This window comes from Melospiza georgiana, chromosome 6, assembly GCF_028018845.1.
Source record: "Melospiza georgiana isolate bMelGeo1 chromosome 6, bMelGeo1.pri, whole genome shotgun sequence".
Taxonomy (NCBI): domain Eukaryota; kingdom Metazoa; phylum Chordata; class Aves; order Passeriformes; family Passerellidae; genus Melospiza; species Melospiza georgiana.
The window spans coordinates 38,301,278-38,325,151 of record NC_080435.1 but is presented as its reverse complement, the minus strand read 5'-3'; the positions used below and the strand labels follow the sequence as shown (position 1 = coordinate 38,325,151).

General features: G+C 35.2%; 1 protein-coding gene across 3 annotated transcripts in view; it reads right to left on the bottom strand.

Moving 5' to 3' along the window:
- The window catches only part of NPAS3 (neuronal PAS domain protein 3), a 592,022-nt gene that overhangs the window by 285,351 nt on the left and 282,797 nt on the right, over positions 1–23,874 (bottom strand). For all 3 annotated transcript variants that reach the window (XM_058025872.1, XM_058025873.1, XM_058025874.1), the window contains one exon: positions 8,787–8,869. In XM_058025872.1, coding sequence (XP_057881855.1) covers positions 8,787–8,869 — 83 coding nt within the window. The remainder of the gene's footprint in view (positions 1–8,786; positions 8,870–23,874) is intronic.

Genomic DNA, 23,874 nt, shown 5'->3' with positions numbered 1-23,874 from the left:
GAGGAGTGACTGCTGATCAAGCATGAACAGATTCCTAGGAAGATTTTATGGAAATCTACAGAAAGAAGCAGAAAGATGAAATAGCACTATCCTCAAATCATAAAGGGAAAGTAGCTACTGGAGATGCCTCGTTCCTGGAAAAGCACACTGCAAAGTAAGACAGTGACCTTTTCTTACCAGAGTCCTATGACTCTTTTCACAACATTTCAGCATTTACACTGACTTCCTGCCTTTAAACTGTGTTTGGGTGTGGTGTTTGAACATAATAAACACACATTTCATGTCACCCCAAATTACTGCTTCCAAGCAGATTGTGCACCTATCTTTCTTCAACACAGCATTTAGTATGCTGATATTCTCCTCTCTTGCTGTTGTTGGTTTTTTTTAAGATTTTATTCCTCATTTAATATTCTTTGGTCCCATCCACTTAGAATTGTATCTTTTCTAGGAAGTTATACTTTCATCAGAATATATACAATCTCTTACATCATTAATCCATCATTGTTCAGTTTATACTAAGGCACTACAGCATCCCATTTCTTACTGTTATATCTCTGTTTTGGGATCACTAAGTTGAACTCTATAATCATCAACTATTCCAGAGAAAACATGGTTGCATACTAAATGCTTTTGATTTTCGACAGAGATGTAGATTAAATAAATGCCTTTTCTTCCCCTTTGTTCAGTTTCTGGACTGCATTTTGTTGAGAGCATTTGGTGTTCCCTTTGGTTTTGTACCCAAACTCTCTGGATGCCACTTAATGTAAGGAAGAAAACTTAAATATAGGCTGTACTTGAAAATTAGGAGGTTCAGATTCAAAATCTAAGTGCATAAAGTAGACTCAATATTTGTCTCATAGAAATCATTCCCTCATAGAACTTTTATATGATCTACAAACCTTCAGTTCTGACTTGCTCTGTACTTGTTCTGTCTCATTGCAGTTATGCACTCCTCTTCACCAACAGAAAGTTTAGCACTGCTTTGCTGAGTGGTCTGATCTGCAACCACATTTCCTCTTAATTCATCTATTTAATTTCCACTTTATTTTTGGCTACTGGAGCATAATTTAACCTCTACTTCATCCCAGAAATTTTTACTTTCAGACAGCACAGATCTGTGCTCTCCCACATATCCTTAATTTTGTCAGCCTTTTCACATTTTCCTCTTTTTGTCTGCCTTTGACACATGCTAACAGATGTCAGTCAGTAGTCTACCCCTTTAACCCAATGCAGACAAGAAGCTGAACAGTCTTCTTCATTCTCAGAAAGTGTGTACCACTGACATCGTCATTAGCAATTGCCCTTCTCAAATTTCCAAGCCAGTAGAAGTCTTTTCTCCTGACACCTTTTACAGCCTGGAAAAATCCTCCATCAGTACCACCATCTGCTGCTTCCTCACCTTTAGTCTTGTGTCACCATTTCTGTGTTGACTAGTGTTATACAGAGAGAACCTCATTATGTAATATTCAGAATGACTGAAAATAGTAAATGAGAATACAAATCTTCTCCCTAATATTTCATAGCACTCCAACACTTTCCTCTCTCTTTTCCCACTTTTTAAATTTTCTTGTCAGATGGGACTCCCTATAATAATTCAAATTTTGGAAGAAATGAGACTTCCACTCAACTATAGCCTAGCCAGTCAACTTTTTTTTTTTTTTTGTATTGCCTCTATTTAATTAAAACACTACAAAGTTTTACACAACATTTGTGGGGAAAGAAAAAATTTAGAACTTTGTATCTAATTCACTTATGATAATTCATACTGCTTGGCTGATTTTAATACTTAACTAACAGTGGGCTTCCAAGGCAAAGTATTGGGTACTTTTTTCCCTTCAGAAGAAGGTTCTGTTTCTCCATTACACAGTTAATTGTGTGCAACTCCTGTACCATCCACGATTGTTCACTGCTGCAAAAAATGTAAATAACTTGCTCTCTTTACTGTTCTCTAATTTGCCTTAAATAGACATTTTCACAAATTTTTCCCAGTCTAAACTGGTTGCATGCTCAACATACATATTTATAATGTATGGAGAACTTTACTCACACACTCTCCAGCAAAATGATTTTTTCAAAAATGAATTGTGTCATTGTCTCAGTATATTCTAATCTAGCTATTATAGATTAATAGCAACATCTTCCAAACATGATTAAATACTGTAGGGAAATTGTAGAGAGAATTCTCTCCGCTTTTTTTGTATAGAAAGCTTGATAGAGCACCCTTGTTCCAAAAAGTAGGTCTATAATTCTACAAAAATCGTGGCAAGAATGGAGGACAAGACCCATTTGGACAACAGAGAAATTGTATGAAAGTTCCCTTCAAATTTGGTATTTCATTCTACACCTTCTGTGTTTGATAACATTGAATTACAAACTGGATGATAAAACAGCATTAACTTGAGGAGTATGTGAAAACATTTTCCTGATAACAACTTCCAATTTTTCTGGCTGAAGATGGGAAAAAACTTTTATTTTGTAACTACTGAGATATTAACTTTTGTTTGCATTTCAAATCTTTGTTTGCATTCAGTTGATCATTCCTGTGACCCTGAGTACTTCTGAGAGTATCACAAATATGGTACAATCTGTTATTTGCAGCTATCACACAGCTTGAAGAGGTGGATGGGATCAGCCCCTTGAGCAGGATTGTAGACACAGCTTTGCTTCACTTTAGGAGTGCAGGTGGATGTGGTACTAGCTCCCTGCAAACAGAAGATTGTCAGAGTGCTCCCTTGGAGTGAAGAGACATTAATTTTCCTCTTTCTTGAGAAATTTGACATACAAGTTCATCTGACATACTCCAGAAAACAAACCAATGACTCAGCTACTCTGTATGGTACTAGCATCACCTGGAATGATTCACTAGAAGCCACAGATGTCGTGTTCATCTGCACATTTACCTCACAATTAATAAGGGCCCCTCTCTGAAGCCCAGTACTATAATAAATTGAAAAACAGGTTATATTTGTACAGTTTCATGTCAGTCTTATTATTACTGTAGTGGATACATTAATAAAAAATAGTTAGAATATCAAACTATTAGGAGAAGAGGTGTTATTCAATTGTTCACAATACTAGCAATTCATTAGGCTTCCATAGAATGAGGGTGGTTTCCTTATTTATTGACTTTAAATAAAGAAAAGCTGAAATAATATCAATGGGTTTAGTAGCCCATGGCTTCTCTATAGGATGAAGGTAAAGATACAATTAAATCTTCCATGAAGTTCTATCCACCATCAGAGGCTTCCAGTGGACTGATAAGCATGTGAACCAATACTGCCCTTCAAGCATGAAAAGTCTGGGACTACTGCACGGGGTAAAGCCATATTGCAGCATTTGAGTCATTTCTAGCTTCCAGACAGCTCAAATTCTGCTTCATTATAGGATGACATTCCATGATCAAGACTGTGGTGATACAGGGGTTTCTAGGAAGTAAAACAAGGGCTTACAGGCCTTGTGCACATTTCAGATGACTTTTTGGGGTTGTCTTGGACACAACTGGACATCTACTACAGCCATCCTCTCTACATTGTTAACCACTTCATTAAAGATAAGTGGTTTGTAGTTTGTGACTTTTGACTCAATGAAGAATACAACCTATAGGGTCAGATTGTTTTCACTGAGGTTGCTTTTCCTCGGATCTTAATGGGAACCTGATTTTTCTTCTCTCATTGAATCTGATACTGCAACTGTCTTACAAAAGACAAAATACTTCAAAATATTTCACCACAAAATACTTAGTGGGAGAGAAACGTACAGCACAAAGTAAAAAGGAACTGCAAGTCTCATAAATTTTCCAAGATAACAACATTTAAGAAGTCTTCCAGCTTCTAGGAAGGTAGGTGGGGACCTTTATGGAACAGAGGAGAATTCAGTAATTGTCATCCACTTGTAAATCAGGGGTGCACAACAAATCTCGCTATGGGAATAAATGAGATTGGTAGTTGGCTTTTTTCTCTGTCTAGTTCAGTAGTTCAATTCTATCAAATGTATCAAAATCATCTAACGTGCAGTAACTTTAGGGACATGGCAGAAATTGACTATGGTCTTCCAATTAGTTTCATTTTGGATTATGTTTTGGTTTTTTTTTGTTTTTGTTTGTGTGTTTTGAAACTCATTGTAAAAATCTACATCATAAGAGCCATCAGTGCTCGCATCTTGTGGAACATGCCCACAAAATGAAGAAAAGGATACACTTCTTGTTGCACTGACACTTTGCTATCTGTCCAATACAAGGATTTCTTCAGACAAAATGAGGTAGCACAGTATAGATGATCTAAGACAACAAGTGTCCAAGTTACTGTGTATGTAATATGGACATAATGCTATATGAAAGTGTTAGTTTCTTAACAGTTGAACAGGCAGTACTGAAGCAAAAAATGCAATTATGAAAGTTATCACTCTTGTATGCAGAAATACAAAACGTGTACTGCTCACTAGAGTTCAGATACACACTCCTATTATTATTACTTATACCATCTTTCCATCCTAGCCTGACTTTAAAGCTACTTCATTGTGATTAATTCCAAATATTTAGTTTTTAAAAAGGCACTGATGTTTTTAAAGGAAGAAACATATATTTTCAAAATACTAAAATTTTTTGAAAATAATGTACATTATACTTTTAATTGTTTTACAGTTCAAATTGTAAGGTGTGTTCTTTTTTGTTCAAGAATTTTAAAAGCAACTAATTTAAATATGCAAAATTATCTTGAGTTGTTCATACGTGAACTTAAAAGCCATGCAACACAGGAAAATTAAGTAATTATGCCTCCAAGTTATTTACTGCAATTAAGCTCATTTATCATATGCAAATTAGTGCAAACTGGTCTCATTAGTTACTAAATTACTCAATATGAGCTGAACAATGTAGCACTCCAGTTTGTAATGAAAAATCCCTGTAGAGGCAAGCAGTATCAATTAAGCTAATTTGCATATGCAAATATATTCACTAACTTTCCCTTTTCTCTATATTTAGTTCTACATTTCCTGATCATTCCTGATTATAAGAAGACTATGGGGTTACTGACCCTTTTTCACACCTTCTCAATAGCAACGAAGTTACAGAAAAAAAATCCAGAGATCCTGAAAAATTGATGAAAATCTTGCTAATTTTTACAACCAATTTAAACCAAATTTTTAATAGCAGGTACCAGAAATAATTTTTTTGCTGGATTTAGTTGATAGACAGATATATGTACAGAAATATAAAACAGAAGACATCTATTCTCATTATAACACCACTTTTCACAAGAAAAAGGATGTACAAGACAAAAAAAAAAAAGCTTATAATTTGGCAAATCAAAAATCTTGTCAAAAATTAATTAACATATTGCCATTATCTACTTTTCTACTCCATTACGTTCCACTCTACTATTCATAATTCAGGTGATTTTACTGGGAAAACATTTAAAAGACATTGCACTGACATAAAGATTCTGATGTAATAGTGTTTGAGCAGTCATCATTTGTGGTGTCTTTTTTTCCAGAAGCACAGAGTGAATAGCACCTTTGGCTTCAAACCTACCACTGGGAATCTCTTCAGCACGATATACAGCAATCAGCTGTGGCTGGGAGATTTTTTGACATAGACTCACACAATTTTAGACTGATTCAGGTTAAAAGGGTCCTTAAAGATCACCTACTTCCAACCCCCCTGCCATGGACAGGGACACCTTGCACTATCCTAAGTGGCTCAGAGACCCATCGAACGTGGCCCTTGAGCACTGCCAGGGATGGGGCAGCCACAGATTCCCCAGGCAGCCTGCGCCAGAGCCTCACCACTCTCACCAAGAGGATGTGCATGTGGGTTGGATTTCATACGTAAGCGAAGTATGAGCCTCTTTGTATATCTAGATTTGTACAAAGGACAAATGCAAAGATGCCTTACTCAAATGAAGCCCTTTAAAAGTATTAAAATTTCCTTTTATCAGGTTTTCAGTCAATTTTTCATCTCTGAATTGATGTAAAGGTAATGGTGTGTTGATTATTTTTGTAGTTAATGAAGTTTGCCATTAACGGAACAGATTTAACTGTATGATCCCTGGGCACAAATGCTATCTCAGACCAAAATCGATTACTTTTTAACTTTTATTTTTCTCATGACAGGTAGAGCTTTACTTTACTATTTTCTGCACTTAACTGCATATGGGAGAAAACCTTAGCACCTGTATCAATCATCAATTAAGCAGTATTTATACATTTGATTCCTAAATAATAGAAAAAAAAACATGGATGAAGGCATTCTTCATTCAATGATGACTAGGCATTATATATAAATACATGGATTTAATATGTATGGACATGACTAATGCATATAATTTATACCTAGATGTCACTGACACTACCTATTTGTAGACTCAAAATATAAAAATATCACAATATGTGCCTCCATTTCTGTTTGTGTAACCTCATCTTAAATAAACTATATCCACTTTTTAAAAATCTACTGTATTATGCATATCTGTCTATCAATAAATTTTGAAGTACCAAAATATTAAAAAGATTAGAGAGGTCCTTAATTTCTGAGCTTACACTTAACCAAGTCTTCAAAGTACTAATAGCAAAAGGGATTACACCAACTATTAATTAAAATTATTCAGATAGCAGACTCTGGAACCAAAATTCCCAAAGTATAATCAAGTTGTTTACTCCACTTGCAAACAATACTTATCATGATACTTAATGGAAAATCATTTCTATGAGAAGCAGACTAGGTGAGAACATGTTAGAACCATATTCCACCACAAAGTCTATCCAATTGCTATTTTAAAAAGCATTTTGTCTTCTGGTGATTATATTACTACCTATTAGACCAAGGCAGTAGTTTGAAGTTCATTGTGATCTGTTTAGAAGTGGTACATTTGACTGCATGACCCATCACCTCCCAAGGGTTGATTGCTCTGCTAAAATAAGACAAAATCTTAACAAATTTTGATAAACCTGTCACCACTATTAATTCATATTGTCTTTTATCCATTGTCAAGGGTGTATCTTGCAAATATCAGGGTTGAACTGCCTATTATCAACTGAGAGATTCATGGAAGTACTTTGATAAAAGCATCATCTTCTTTGAAAAGACCACACCTTAACAGGCTAATGGCTAAGGCTAATGTTAATTTTGATTTAAAATCCTCAGTTTTGAGAATATAAGTGCAACACAGGGTTTTTTTTAGTAGTAGTATGATGAAGTTATGTCCTGAAAACACCTTAATTTATCAAAAATCAATTTTTTAAAACCTAAAAAAAACCTCAGAAAACCCAAAAATCCCAACAATCCATAAATGGAATATAGTTTAAACAAGTATGAAAGTCACCAATTGTTTAATACACAGTAAGTGAAAAACTCAAATAGTTTTCAAAGTGGCCATCCCAGGATTTTTCATTTTCATCTATAAGAGTCATACTTAATACGTAAAAAGTGTAAATAAATCCGTCTCAATGAGGTTTCATTTATATATGAGTTATAAGTAATATTGTAAAAAACATACCTTTAGGATATATGATATGTTTAGACACTCAACATACTGAGAAATTACATAAACTGAAATATCATAAAACTGCTAGTTCTTCATTTTTTTTCTGCATGTATGAGACAACATAGCAGTGTTCCTGCCTAATATGCAAACATAGTACTGTAGATAATGGTGCAGATCTCTGACACGATAACTACAACAAAAGTATTTGCTTACAGAATCAAAAACTTGACCTAGACCTCTGCCAAGAGTGCACAACTAAGGAAATAATTTCATTCATAATTCCAGTTCCGAAGAGAAATTAATTCTACTAGTTAATTTAATGTTTTCCTAAAATTATCTTTGTTGCTATTCTGCATTTAGTTACTTTATAAAGACATGAAAATTCTGACATTATCTATAGTGCTTTTGAATACCACAGCTGAGTTAGTACAGAGATAGCTCTCAATCATTTCAAATTAAGTGGAATATTTCTCATGATAATATCCTAATTTACCTCTCTCGTACCTCTCAAAAGATAATACACCAGACAATATATTTGCATTGAGAAGCTGTGTACATTGCTAAATAAGAGCAGTTATTCAGTGCCACACTTAGAAAAGACTTTGTGGGTTTTATTTCCTTAGGGCTGGGTTTGCCTTACTGCAGGGCACATCACATTTTCTTCTTAACTGCTCCACATTTGATCACTTCAATCTAAGAAAGGCTGTAGTAACCCTGGCAAAATAAATCACGCACAAGAATGTTTCCATCAGCTCATCGTTTTTCAGTTGAGTCTTCCTGGAATATGATGACTTGTGTCATGTGACAAACCTGATTGACAAATACCAGACCAGTTTTCAGCCCACAGCTGAGGACACCTAAGAGGCATGCTTTCATCTTTTAATCTCTGCAGATTGCTCCAAATTTGTGATATATAATTGTGACAACTGGGATTTTGTGGAGAAAAGCAGTGCTCACAAACCAAAGTGGGGAAAAAAACACCAACCCTAAATTGATACATGACATAAGACAAAGCACCAACACAAAATACTAGCTTGTACACACATGCACAAAAATACATAAGGGCATTCTGCAAGCAAACAAATTCTAACACCATTCTAAACAACAAAATATTGTGATTCAGCTAAAGTAACACTTGCCTTGCCTCTAATTAACAGTCTCCCAATTATGGACTTTCAAAATAGAAGAAATATGAGCATAAAAAAAGAACTCATCAATAGAAGTGTTGACAACAATACTATTCAAATTATTGGCAGATATATGACTAGATAGATATTTTGATTTTTCTTGGAAAAGCCATTTTTTTACCTGTAATATATGACTTCCCAAATGTGATTCAAAAACTTCAATGGCAAGGGCACTGGGACTTCTCCTGCGCTGGGCACCTATAACTGAATAAAAAACAGTTATGTTGCAAGGTCTGCACATTTAGTTCTCATGCATCCTCATCACTGACATTAACCCCTTAAATGTTTTGCATCTTAATACACTGGTGGTTGATTTAAATTTTGCCTTCTATATAGCACATAAATTTGGTAATTTAATGTGTAATTTAAGACTCGTATGTAGGATTAAAAAAGGAGATTTTTAGAAAACAACCTATTTAAGTGTCCAATGAATCTGGAAATTACTTGTTTGTTCAGATATATCTCGAATCCCTGTAGGCTTACGGTAATGAAAGCATGTAGAATTTAGTGAAAAATACTATTGAAAAAGAGGCTATACATATTGTAAATGTTTTGAAATGTGGAATAAGATCTAAATATTACTTATTTATTCCACTAAACATCTGAGAGTTTTATCTGAATATGTTATTATTTGAAACTGAAATGAAATAAACACAACATTAAAAAGCCAACATTTATAAATACATCTAGTATTCAAATCAAAGTTCTCCTACTCCTGGGATATTTTAGTATCCCAGATACCCATGTTAGTTGCTGGAAAAGGTACTTGAAACTTCAGCGTCTAAATTATATAGTTTAAAAGTACAAAGTGACTAATAGGTAATTATGCTTTGAAGGCAGCAGTGACTACAAAAAAGGCTGAGAAATCACAAAACTAATATTCTGTTAAACTCTGTATGCCAGGCACACAAAGCCAGAAATTAAGTCTGTATATAATCAAATATAGCCATGTACTGTAAGCTGAGGCTTCTTAGGCCTGGGCTATCTTTCCCACATGAACAGAGAAAGCCAGAATATAGAAAAGATGGCTCAGGGTTGCAGGAAACTCTCTTTCCTGTCTTAGTGACAAAATCAGGCATATCCACAGCAGACAGAAGAGGTGAAGTTCATTCTGCATCCTTCTAAGGTATGTAAAAAAGCATTTACATCCCAAGACCCTGATGAGAGACTAATGTCTCTGAAGCCATCATAGCACTAGTCCATCTTCACGTATTGCTATCTTTACAGTGTATGATAAGAAAAATGAAATATCAAGGATCTGCTAAAACAAGCAGAATGAATGACTGCCATTACTGAACAGGCCAATTTAACATGAACAGAAACAAAACACAGAGCAACAATTTCTAAGTCTTCTATGATACTGGCTGCCAAACATGATATCAGTAGGAAAAGATAAATGCCAAGTAATGATAGTCATATTGACCTGAAAATGTAACATCATTTCTTATTGATGTTTCATGTAATTTCCTTGCAGGAAATTCTAAGCTATTTATACTGAGCAAACAGGTGGCTTCATAGCTAATAGATTCAGGCAATAGCTCATAATTACAAATGGAGACTGCTGTAGAGCTGGTATTTCTGAGTCCTCCTCTTTTCTCATATCCAAGGACATAGACACCAACACCTTGAAAGAAAACTCTTCAAGACTGTATTTCTTAGAAAAACTTTATCTTAAGTTGTGGGACTAAACAAAATATGTGGCACTGTAAAGATTTTCAGTATTCTGATCATGATTGCTGTCAGCATGATGTTTTGTACAGTTATTTCATTTATAATCTATCAGGAAAAAAAAAAAAAGCTTTTTCATTTATCATCTCTCAGAAACAAAACCAAAACAAAACAAACCAAAACAAAACAAAAAACAAAACCAAACTAATTCAGTTTTGGCATGCTAGACATTGTTTCATAATAGTCTCCATATAAGCATTGTAAAGACCAAAAAAATCCCTCAACCTGTAAACCTGCAACCCTTCTCTGAAATCCTTTAAGTCCTTCCATTCTTCCAGCTAGACTGCATCATGTTTTCCACACATTGGCTAAACACACCACCATTTGGAATTTACCTTTCAATTAATTTTCTGTTTCCTGCCCATATCCTTACGTTACCATTTTGAAGTGTATCCATCACATGTTGAATCCAATTCTATGATGTCAATTGCAGGGTTTTAGCATTTGAGTATCATAATTTGAATGAAGTGCGTGAAGTCAGTGCAGCCCTCTTTAAAACAGTATCTTGAACCTTAAATGACACTTACAGATAAGGCATCAGTCCTTCACAATTGGGACCCTCAGTTCTGTACCTCAAATGAAATCACTTTAAGGTCAGTGAGTTAACTAGAAAACAAGAGAGGGTCAGATCTTAGCTTTAAAATTTGTCAGTTAAATCCTCCATCGATGACTGCAGGCTTGGGGTTAGTATGTACATAGACAAATATCTTGTAGTACTTTCATGCCATTCAGTTCACTGACATTTTTACAGCACTAGAACTCTTGGATTTATGTGTCTTGCTCTTAGTCAGGTGATGTGGGGTTCTCATGACAGTTCCTAATTTTTTGACCACGATAATAAGTTACACAGAAAACAATTATGTTTCTGGTAGCCATGCTGCAACTCTTTTTTGATAAATTAATAAATATTAAATATGTACCTTATTTCATGCACTTCCATAACTATAATTATTCATGTTTTGAGGAATGAGACAAGAATATTGAGACAAATACAGAATAAGGGAAACTTAAATTATTTAATAATCTGGATTCATTGTCTTATTATTTTACTTACTTGAGCTTTAAAATTTTCTTGATATCTCTTTGCAGCAGAAGAAAGATGCTATTTTGGGTATATAAGTGCATACCACATTGATACGTTTCAGAAACATGGCAATCTCACAGTACAGTCAGAGCACAAAACCTCTTATTCGTATGGAATGAATTGCTGGCATGCCAATAGATGAAAGGAAGACATAGACTGAAATGTTTGGATTAAAAAGCAGGCCCAGTGTTATTTTATTGTAAAATTTCAAAACATAAACTATAAATACTGAACTGGTTTCCATCACACAAGCCACAGCTAGTCATCTAAATCTCTTACCCTGTGGATGGAACCATCAGCAGCCACAGCTCAGCCACTCACAGAAAACTTGAAAAGCAAGAGATTTAAGATTTATTTAAAAAAATCTATAAATCAAAGTAGCTCAGCAACCTTCACAGAGTGGATGCACTCTTTTTTTCTTAAATGTGGATTCCTTTTTTAAATGCAGACTCTTTACAGAAACAAAATACTGAAGGCATGAAATAAATTTCTCCTTCTGAGTTACAGGAAGCAGGGGAAATTAGGATGTGGAGAAGGCTGAAGAATGTATACCAAACTCCAGAAGGAGTCACAATGGAAACAAGTTCCAAACCCAGGTTAAATTCTTCCAAGCTTCTCCTATTTTAGCAGTATGAACAAACATCTCTGAATAGACTTTTTCACACATAGTCATATTTCGTATTTCCTACATTTAGTTGACAACATTTAATGCTTGAATGCACAAATTAATCAAAAACTTGGTTGAAACAATATTTGTACCAAACACTGACTTTTAATAGTGACAAGAAGATAGAAAGATTGCTTTCACATGTGCACTTTGTAGTGCTGGAGCAGAAGAATCTATCTATGAAAATCTATCTATCTATCTATCTATCTATCTATCTATCTATCTATCTATCTATCTATCTATCTATCTATCTATCTATCTATCTTTTACTTTCCATGGCATTGGACTATGACCTTTACTATCCAAACTGACATGTCTATTCCTGGCATGAGATTATTCCATAAAAGAAAAAAATTCTAAGTGTTCACTAGTTCCTCTTTAAAATTCCTCCCTCAATGACTAATCCGTGCATAAGGTGAAGGAAGAGCCACCTCCCTTTCAGACTGTCTTGGGGGCAGTCTAAGCATGCTTAATGCAACCTCAAGAGCATTTGCAATTGTGCTACAAAAAGTGGGAAACCATGGAAAAGAAAAACCTAGACGGCCTAACAAAGATTTCTGTGCCTCCTGAAAAGGAAGGATTTCCTCTTAAACACAGCTCTAAGGTGTGGGAGTACAGACCAGAGACTGATGTTCACTATGCATTTCCACTGGTGAAGACAGAGTTCTAGTAAAGCACAAGCCGTACTCTTTGATCACTAGGAATGGAAGAGCAGCACAAGAGCACTATTATCAGTTTCCCCTAAAAAACTCCTGTGAGATTTTGCATGGCATACCTCCACATAAACTGCTTTTGTGGAAAGTTTTGGAAAACTCAAATGAAGAGTTTTAAAATTCTGTTGCTTTAATAATAGTTTCAAAACTAAACTGAAATTAAAAATTCTTTTCCCTAAACCTTTACTTACTCCTAAAAGCTTTTTCGCAATTCCCTATATTTTTTATTTAATTTTGTTGATTTTTCTAAGAAGAACTTTTTGTACACTTGGAAGCAGAGGTGGACTTAGGGCCACCGCACTGCAAACTTTTAGGCAATCCGCTGTCTGAAGAATTATAAAAAACAGAGGTCATCTTGAAGAGCTCTAATTATGACTGCCAATAAAGTCAGACTTTAATTAGCAAAGACTGAACAGATCTAGATAAATATGAAAGTGTATAAACACCCCACCGAAAAAAAGAAAATTACCAGTTTTATTCACAAAATATGTAACCATACCAGGCTAATTGCACAGCAGCTTCACATAGGATTGGCTAATATTTTTCCCCATAGGTATCAACAAAATTCATGATGTTGTCAGATGAGAGAGCATAAAAAGCAGAATGGCCTGATGATTTCATGTGCAAAACAGTTCACAGCATGAGTGTGGCGATAATCTTTTAAATATTCTTTCCCAGAATATAACATTTTTTTGTTGTTTTAGAGTAGAAAGAAAGATCTATTGAAATAACAATACAATTTCTAATATATTTTCCTTGTCATAGAGTAGATTCTACATGAAAATGTATCTTTTGTGATTTCTATGAACAACTCCAAATGTTCATGAAAGGAAATGGAGGTGAATTTGGCAAAGTGGTTTGGAAGAGGTACTTTGTCATCTTGAAATACTGGGGCTTTCTGATGTGACATAATGAGTAATTTGGAAATTTTTAAAAGCTGTGTTTTAGAAAATACAGATACACTGACTACAGGGCTAAACTGAACAACAGAGGATTCAATCTCAGGGAAGGATGAAGTGTAATCAACATTACACTCCAATATTTCTGCATGCTAGCATTCACAGAAGCTTTTAAAAAAAATACTTCATGTTTAATACCTTTTGATGAATATATTTTCCCATTGATTGTTCCTTGCTATCCCATTTAAGACTGATTCTAAGTTTTGAAAGAAATCTCCAGTAAGAGAGAACCCCTCTGCCTAGAAGTTGAGGACATCTGGTATACAAAATGTGTATTCAAATCCTGATCTAAAGTGAGATAAGAGATGAGCAGCATGATGTAAGCAGAGGTGTTGCCCTCTGATTTGGAAAGCGTATCCAAAGAAATGACATTATGTCACCAGTTACCTCACTGTAAGCCATCATATGATCCAAAATTTAGGTCTCTTACCCACCTTCACAGATGGGAAGAAGAAATAAATCTTAGATGGAGCTGCAACATATGTGGAAAGGAATTTTATCTTGGTTTAGTAAAGCTATGGGAATCGTTAATATTGTGCCATTACCAAAGAAGTATCACAGCAATAAAGCATCAGAACAAATTTGTCGCAAAGGACTACATGTAAGATGTATAATGCAAAATATGATAAACAACTTGCAAAGCTAACAATAGCACTTCAAATCTATATTTTTGTCTACAAGAATGCCTCAGATTCTAGATATCCATCTTATGTTCACTGTTAAAGAACATGAATTCATTACTGGGTAATCCATGACTGAGAAAGTAAACCTAAACTTTCCATGGAATAGCCAACTAGCTGTCAAGAATATATTGGTTAATTAATGAAAGTATTATGCAACAGAATTACAAGTGTGCTTTATTATTTTCAGTAGTTCATCTCTGAAAAAGCTACAGAAATTAAAATAATTTTTAGCAAAACTTGCTTTTCAAATTCAAGCTGCTTAATTCTTTTAAACTTATTTTTAACAGCTTTTTTAGTTTCAATAACTTAAATTGATCAAATTGAAATGTTGTCAAAAAGCAGAAGTTATTATATTAATTGAATATTAATTGTTAATTGAACTAGAATCATTGAAGACATAATATGTATTTCCCTTGAGAAACATTCAAAATTAATGGAAAAAAGAAGCAAGATAAGTGACTGTCATAGTGTAAGTTTTCGTCTGTTTTAGGAGCCTGTTCCTTTTCCAATTACCTTCATTTGGTTTATAGGTCTGCTCCTTCCCACAGGATTTGTTCTTTAGGAGGTGGAGGTAGAGTGGTTGGGAGGAGTATATAAGAAAGTCCTAAATATCTCTTTCTTTTTTCCTCTTTTTTGAACTTAAAATTAGAAACCCCAATAATGAAATAAGTATATTTTGTGTTCTCTCCTTGATAACTACCACTGTTTCTTAATTAGCACATGTACGTTGAAAAGTTTACTTCAGAGACTTTTTTTTTCTGTTCACTGTAAAGGATGAAATCTTTGCTGTGCAAGAATTTCCAGTCATCTAAGCAAAGAGAGTTCTCCATCTGTGGCTGGGGGCGGGAGCACTGGCCTTTCTCCCACACTGTAGTAGTTACTATAGGAACTATTGTGCCTCCTTCAAAAGGGCTACAGACAGAGTGATTAAAATTCTTCATGGGAGAACCCCCACTCTTCTCCCTGACAATGAAATTCTTCAGGGAGAGGGCTAAGCCTCCAGTTCAAGAATGGCAGCACCTGAGGGAGTGATGTGGCAGACAGAATCACCCCTTCTTTAAATTGAAGCACAGGGCAAAAAAATACAAGGGCCCATACTCCTGCATTCATTTTATTCCCCTCCCATGAAATTCAGAAACATTGGCAAGAACTAGTGAGAAACAGAGAAGGAATTAATAACTTCATACACTCCCCAATTTGTTGAGGACAACGCAGAAAGTAAAGAACAAATACTTTCAATTCAAATCAAGAAAAATAATTAAAGTGAGATAGAAGCTTCCCAGGAAATCCATCTGCTGTAAACAGATCAGGAAAAAGTCTACAGAAGTATGGAAGAGAAAGAGATAAACTAGAGACAGATAGGTAAGGCAAGGGAGAGGGACACACAGAGGTAGGGTGAATCAAGGGCTTAAAAACCTAGAAATTTATCAGTCCTTCAGATAAATGTCCATTCTGAGAGATTTGGCTCTACCAGTAGAAAAAATGCATAAACATTACAATTGCATGAAGAAATTAGTGATGAGTCTGGATCATATATTCAGATATCACACTAAGACCCTTACTGGAATAATAGTTCTATTGTCTTATTTTTAAACTAGTATCAAAATTCCTCTGAAAAGAAAACTGCCGCCACCCCTTTACAGCTCCAATGCTACAGAGATGGCTAGTGTCACTGGTTCTGTTCTCAGGAGGAGGACAGGGTATTAACATCAAGTCAGAACAGTGTTATATAGTGTCAGACTATACTTGCTGGTAAAACTAAGAGGCCTGCATCTGTTGTCTTGCTTTTTTTTTCCAGTCTGATCCCAAAGGTTCATGTTATGACATTTGTAACATCTGCTACAAATGCGGAGGTAAGTCAGGCACAACCTTATTACTTCCAATCTAACGCTCCATCCATCCACAGGGCTTTCATATGCCACTAGTATGTCAAGGCGACCAAAAAGCTGTTCTATCTACATGAGGCAAGGTGTAATATATTTCTGAAAGTCAAGAAGAAATCCTGCTTTGTTATGTCTCCCCTTCTTTTGTTGTATTAAATTTTGGCAATGTTATTTCAGAATATTCTGTGAACAAAACAGCGAGCTGCTCCTACTTAGAGCCAATACAATTGCCTTTTTGTGCCTTAGACAGTGGTGTGCTGAAAATTGGCAAGCTGTAATTCACATCCTTCCCTGTTTTCACTAACACTGAAACATATCCAAATTCCCCTACCAGACCCTTCTATACTGAGGTCTGCTTTCTTGCACATCCCCCTTTTCCTGCCATACTTCTCCCATGATTTGATGGGCTCCCTGCAACATTTTACTGACAAACTTAACTTTTTTCAGTGTTCAGTGGTAAAACGCAACTCCTGATAGACAAAAAAATATTTATTTCACCTGTGGTACCAAAAACTAAATGAATAAGGAAAACAATAAGAAGCTTTATAACTAGCATTATTTCTATTGGCTTCTATCTATTTCTTTCTATGAACTTTTACTCTATCTATGAACCTCTATTGTTATACCCATGGTATTTGAAGATTCCAGTGTTCCACTGCTAGTGGGCTAAGGTACTGTATGCTGTGAGGACTCTGCTATCCCTGCCAAGTATCTACACAGGAAGCCAACCATTTGCTATATGGCTAAAATCACCCACTAAAGAAATTCCTTGAGAAATACATAGAGCCTCTTCTGACAGCAAGTGGATCATAATTTCAGAAACAAACAGCTTTAAATGTTAGTGAACTAAGTAATATGTTCCACACTCAGTATCATTCTTAAAAACAAGGCAAATTTCACATTTGATAGAAGTCATTTAAATTCCTTACAGGGGCTGCAGAACACTACATGTGTTCTGTGCAAGTGAGAAAGAAAACCCAGTGCCTGATGACATAAGCTGTTGTGGATCTTGATCACCTGCACTTATGCCATACTCAATTTTTCTGTTTTACTTTTTCACTTTTTCTCTAAGTAAAAGAACCCCCCCATACACATATCCAGCTAAGAAAAACACTGAGAAAACCCCAGATCTCCTTTTGTTAAATGAACACCAAAATTTGAAAGTCTATCAAATATTGCTATTGGCAAATGTAGGAGCCACATCCACTGCAGGAATATAAAATTCAGCTATGATATAACCAGACAATTACTGACTAATGCATCCTTATTCTACCAGAGTAAGTGACATACTGAAATGAATCCAAATGCTTAAAGTTGTTTCTCATTCTAAGGTGACTTCAGAGCTTTACTATTTCTAGATTTGGCTTTATGACTGACACATGTAGGTGCTGGATTTGCTTGTACATTGTTTTTTTTCCTTTTTGGGATGTAGTCAGAAAAGATTAAATGAAGATTCATAAATGAAATGAGACTGCATACAAGTCTGAAATCAATCTACAATTTCAGGGAAGAAATCCTTATCAGCTGCCAAAAAGTGAACCGTATAATTAACTGAGGATTCTGGTAAGAACCAACTGTGCCACTAGTCAATTATTTTTACTTGTCTTCCAGCTGTGGCTTCTGCCTGTACATAAGAGAGACTGTAAGAAAATGCAACTATAGAGAATTTGGTGATTTCAAAAAATAACTGAAAAAATTTAAGGAGATTACCAAGACCATCTGTAGTAGAACCAGAACATGTTTTTAAAATCTATTGCAAAAAATTCTCCATTTCTCACTAAAATTTTCATCAAGAATTCTCATAAGAACTAAAATAGCATTTCAGAATTGCTGAGGATTGAAAAATGACCATGCATCGGCTGCAATGGAAATCCCCAATTCCTAATGAAGCAGACCTCAGAGGAAGTAGTATAACACTTTAGAATACTGGTTAAGTCATGATAACTGGGAGATGGAACTGCTTCTTTTCAAAAGCACTGCTGCTTGTTCAAAAAAAAAAAAAAAAAAAAAAAAAAAAAAAAAAAAAAAAGTTGACCCAAAGGCCCTGTGGGAAAGTGGGAAAGATTTCCCAGCACTTCCAGCCCTTTGGACTGTATTCCTAACACATATGCATGCAAGTGCACTACTACTTGTCATAATCTGCTTCAGCAGTTTTTAAGGAAACAGAATCTCTTGGAAACCCCAATGACTAGTAAGAGGAATAGTTAAATCTTTACTAGAAATATGATGCAGTCTCTAAGTCTTTGCTAAGGTTAAAAGAATTCATACAGTTCATGATGAATGAACTTGGAATAAATTAGAAATAAGTTAACACGTTAACATTATTATCAGCTCCAGCACAAGGTGTTTCCCCCTTCATTTTCTGAACGATCTTTTTAAATAGTTATGTGAAAAAAGTCCAGTTTCCTTTGCCTTTGGAGAGTGCCTAACAGGGAAATATAAGAGATGTTTAATCAGAAGACAGAATAGTAATGGAAGTGAGTGCTTAGTAGTGAGAAAACAGGAAGCAAATTCTACAGCCAAGAAGTGTGTAGACACAGCATTCACTTCATCACAGTTGCATTCATTAGCATCAGGAATTAATTTAGCTCAAGATTATTTCTGCAGTGAGGGAAAACATTTATTTGATTATATCACAGGTAAGATTCACACTTACTACCTGGCTATAAGAGTAAAAGCAAGGCTTTCAGCATTAAAAATGTATCTTGAACATGTTAAACATAAAAGTTCAGGGCGCTATTGTAGCCAGATATTTGAGTATTCTTTAGCAAATGAATTTAAAGGCATCAGAATTCATTCCCCACACAGTACTTGAATTAGACATGGACACAGATGGTTACCTTGACTTTGGGAGCAAAGTTTTGTTTTGCAAGATAACACTGTCTTTAAACCAGCTCTTTTGCACTTTCTATTAGCGCTGATAAACACTTTTTTTCTTTTTTCTTAAGAATTTTACAATTATACTGATAATGCATTACATCTGGTTAGTTTAAGAATTATTTTATTATACATACCCAAACCTAATATAATACAAGTACGCATTTGCTATAAAGATAAAAATTTTCTTGATACAATAATTCAACAATCTGTGAGCTGAGATTTCCTTTAAATTCTGCTTGTATATTACTCCTTTTCAAAATCACCTTTTAATTCTTAAACATATTTCTTGCGCTTAGTCCCTCTGAAGAACTAGGTTTACACAGCTATGTAAATCAAGCTCATTAATTTAATAGACAAATTTTTTTTTTAAGTATGATAAGATACTTAAAGTAAAATACAGAGTTGAATGAAGACTGCTCACACTCAACACAGAACACACTTCTTTTTCAGTCACCCACAATCTTTATACATCCTGCAGAAAAACTAATGAGTAATGCCTGATAATGTTTGTCTACTTTTCTTGTTTCTTTTAGCAACCTCCTGAAAGGCAATTTGAATCCTGACATTTTTTTGTTATGAATATGATAGCTTAAGGGTGTTTTGGATTATCTTAAATTGCCTGCTGTAAATCAAAAATCACCTTATTTTGTTAATAATACCTGCAAATCTGAGGAATTTGCTTGTAGAAAAAAGATTCCACTCAACAATGTTGTATTAGGACAAGTCAGAAATGCAGTAAGTTTTCTGTGCATACTAACAAACAAGTCTTTAAATGCAAAGGCTTTGCCTTGCAAATGCAACATTATTGCAAGGCATATTCTACTTCTCTCTACAAATAGGATGGAGAAAAATAACTATTGAGTAAAACTGCCCCAAATATTTCAAAAGCATGACTGAAAAAATCCATTTCAAAGTTTTCTGAGAATAATTCTGTCATAATATTGAGTCTATCTTCTACAGGAGAGGAGGGATCTGAGGAATGAAGAGGCACCTACATGGCTGGAAGAGGAAAAGACACTGCTGCAACAGCTCATGGACAAATGGCTTCTGAAGAGAAAGGCTTACTTTGGGGGATGATGGCTTCAGAAAAAAAGCTATGACTAAAAGGAAAAGTGAATGGCAGAAACAGATTGAATATTAAAACACTTGTAATAAAGGAAATGATATTTTAAAGAATACAAACTTAAACTAAGAATTAGGGATAATCACAACATAATTTTAAAGCTGTATCTTGCTTATGTTCACCAATTAGTTGACACTTACTATGACCACTTGATTATCTCTAACCAGAGCTAACCAGGCAAGAGGGACTCAACAGCTCTGGTTACACACACAACACAGGTGTTGCTAATCCATTTGTTTTGTGAGGTTCAAATAGTCTTTTGATCTACTGGCACATAATACTTTGAGCTGAGCTAAGGGTATGTCTTTATAGTGAAATGAAGGCAAAAGTGGACTAGCTGTAAATGGATTAATGTGGCCACTGATAAGGTCTAGTTGTGTTAAAAGGCATGAAACTTTCCCAAGAAGGAAGATGAAGTAGCTTTCTCATCTCTGTTTTACCACAGTTAGGTGGCTTCCAGTCTCTAAACTAGCATGTGCTGCTGTGTAAACATACTGTGTCTAAAGAAGATTTTTTAAATTAATCCCTAATTAACTTGTTAATAGTTAATGAACAAAAACCCACCGTGCAAAAAATTCTGGAAAGGTCTGAGCACACCCTTTCTCCATCTCATATTTTCCACTTTTATGCTACCTCAAGTCATCTTTTCTTTTCACACTTTTCTTTTTCCTTCCCTTAATTTTCTTATTTCACACCAGCTAACTTGAATTGGCACTTTCAACCACACACATTTCTTATGGGAAAGAAGTTCATTATGATCAGAGTACCCAAAGCTGTGTTGTGGGAGGTGAAATGGATCACTTTCTCAGGCATCTGAAGATCCAGAAGGCAATGTAGCTGTGAATGAAAATACTGAAGTGGATACTTATTAAGTTGAAATAGCCAAACAATTTTAATTTACTCAATAAACACAAACTCCCAACTCCAAACCCTTGGATGCTAATCCAAAGAGCCCTATCTGGGAGCTAATTAAAAAAAAAAAAAAATCAAAGTTAAAATCACAGCCTAGAGAAGCTACTACTCACTCTGCTGAAGATTCAAGAAAGTAGCATCAAAGGGGATGTAACCTCTTGTCTGTTTCTTAATGATACTGGAGCTCCAAAGTGCTGCAACCTGCCCTTATTTTCAGGTTAACCGCCCAAAAACCCAATAATTTATCTGGAGTGGGGAAAGCAATATATTTCAAATAAATTCCTCAAATAGTGCTTACTAGAATTATACTACTCCATGTATCATCAAAGATCAACAAATCAAGTGTCACAATACAATTCACAATATCAGCTTTTAAATTCTATTTCCTTAGAATCCATATTATTAATGCAGGATAGGCATAAAAATTGATGAAAATATAATATCGCCCACTAATTTTTTTATTTGGTTACTATGTTTTATGGTATCATGTTGACCATAATTAGAGTTTGGACTCAACATAGGAGTGTATTTTTGTCTATTAGTAAACTCCAGATGAAATTTCCAGAAAGTCTACAATAATTTACTTTCATCAATCAGAAAATAGACCCAGGCATTTTTATGATGTCCAAACATCACATTCTTATGATAAAATATCATCTTATGCGTTGCAGCTCTCTTCAGCGCGACACTGAATCCACAAGCCAGACATAACACTAGCTTGTGGACAAAACCATCCACCAATTTTTCCATAGAATCATAGAATAGTTTGGGTTGGAATGGTCCACCAAAGATAATTTAGTACACATCCCTGCTATGGGCAGGACCACCCCTCCCTAGATCAGGTTGCACAAATCCCTGTCCAACTTTGAACACTTCCAGTTGTGGATTTACGCACCCTTGCAACTACAACAGGCTCCACCTTAGGATCCCACAAAAAGTCCAAGTAAAGGTTTCCAATTCCTTTTTTTTATTAGTTCTCAGGTTGCAGCTTGAGCTTAGCACTACTGATGCTGAGACTAATCTGAGAGAAGAATACAGTTAAGCAAACTCATTCTATGACAATCCAGTCACTACAGGCCCTGGTAAAAAAAATCTTCCCGTATCTTTTTTATAAACTCCCTTTATTGAAAGGCTGCAATAAGGTCTCTCAGAGCTTTTTCTTCTTCTTCTTCTTCAGGCTGAGCCACCTCAAGTTTTTCAGTCTTTTATTAACAGGATAATTTTCACGGCCCTCCTCTGGACCCACTCTAACAGGTCAATGTCTTTTTTGTGCTGGGGACAAAAAAGAACAGAGCTGGATGCAAAACCCCAGGTGGGGTCTCATGAGAGCCAGGAGAGAGTAGGAAAATAACTCCTTGATCTGCTGGCCATGCTCCCTCTGATGCAGCCCAGGATATGACTGGCTTTCTGGGCTGCAAGTGCCCCTTGCTGATTTATACCAAACTTCTCATCCACCACTACCCCTAAGGCCTTTGCAGGCTTCTTTCCAATCCATTCCTCCAGCATGTACTGACACTGGGAATTTTTGTAGCCCAGGTGCAGGACCTTGGGTCTGGCTTTGCTGAACTTCATGAGGTTCCTATTGTCCCATTCATTAGCATTTATTATTATTTCTTCCTCTAGAATCACATGAATTATGGGAAGTGGCATCACAGCACCACTTCAAGTAACGCTGCAGAGGCAAGATGCTTAATTTGGACATTCTTGCCTGTAATTATCTACAGACAAGAGACCAAATACCAGCACTTGCTAGTCATACACTTCTGCATCTGTTAACTATCCAGTCTGAAACTACTTTCTTACTCATTTCATGCCAGCTCTTATATGATACTCCCAGTTAATATCAAACTGCATTAAACTTACAAAAACCCCTGTCTGGCATCAAGCCTTTTTGTCAACTCCTGAAAATATTTAAACTGATTTATTGTTTCTGAATTTTGTCCTTCAGTTTCCTCAAATTATTTAGCTTTATGAGTTTAAAGTATGAAACATAAAAGGGCCATTGGAGATGACTTAATACATTTTCTCTAATCACTCCCAAAAAGTAAATACATATTTGAAAACTATTTTCTGAAAATTGTGACTGAAGTGGACCTTTAACAATGACCACAATATGTCCTACCTCAAACCAAAAAATATTGTTTCATTTTAAATTTAAATATGCTGGTAAACTAACCCAAATATTGTAAATACTGAAGCAAGAAAGGAGGATATTTTAAATAGTGTGCAGAGTAGGTGCCTATTCAAGTTCAAGTAAAATCTCTAACTCTCTCCTTTCTCTGAACTGCTCAGCCAATAAAGGATGCTCTTAGAAGAGAAGTATGATATGGGCTTTTCTGGCTTTTGAAGTACTTTTGCTCCCAAACCATTTTATAAAGAAGCCATTCAATGAAAGTGAGTTTTGATTCTATGTTTCGTATTGCAGTATTGAACATAATTGTGTGTTCAACAACTTGTCATAATACAAAATTACCAAAACTAATAAACGATTCATAGTTCTAAAAATATCCTGCTATAGATGAAGCTTAGCAGAGAGAATAAGCTTTATTTGCATTTAAAGTTAGAACAATGTTGGTG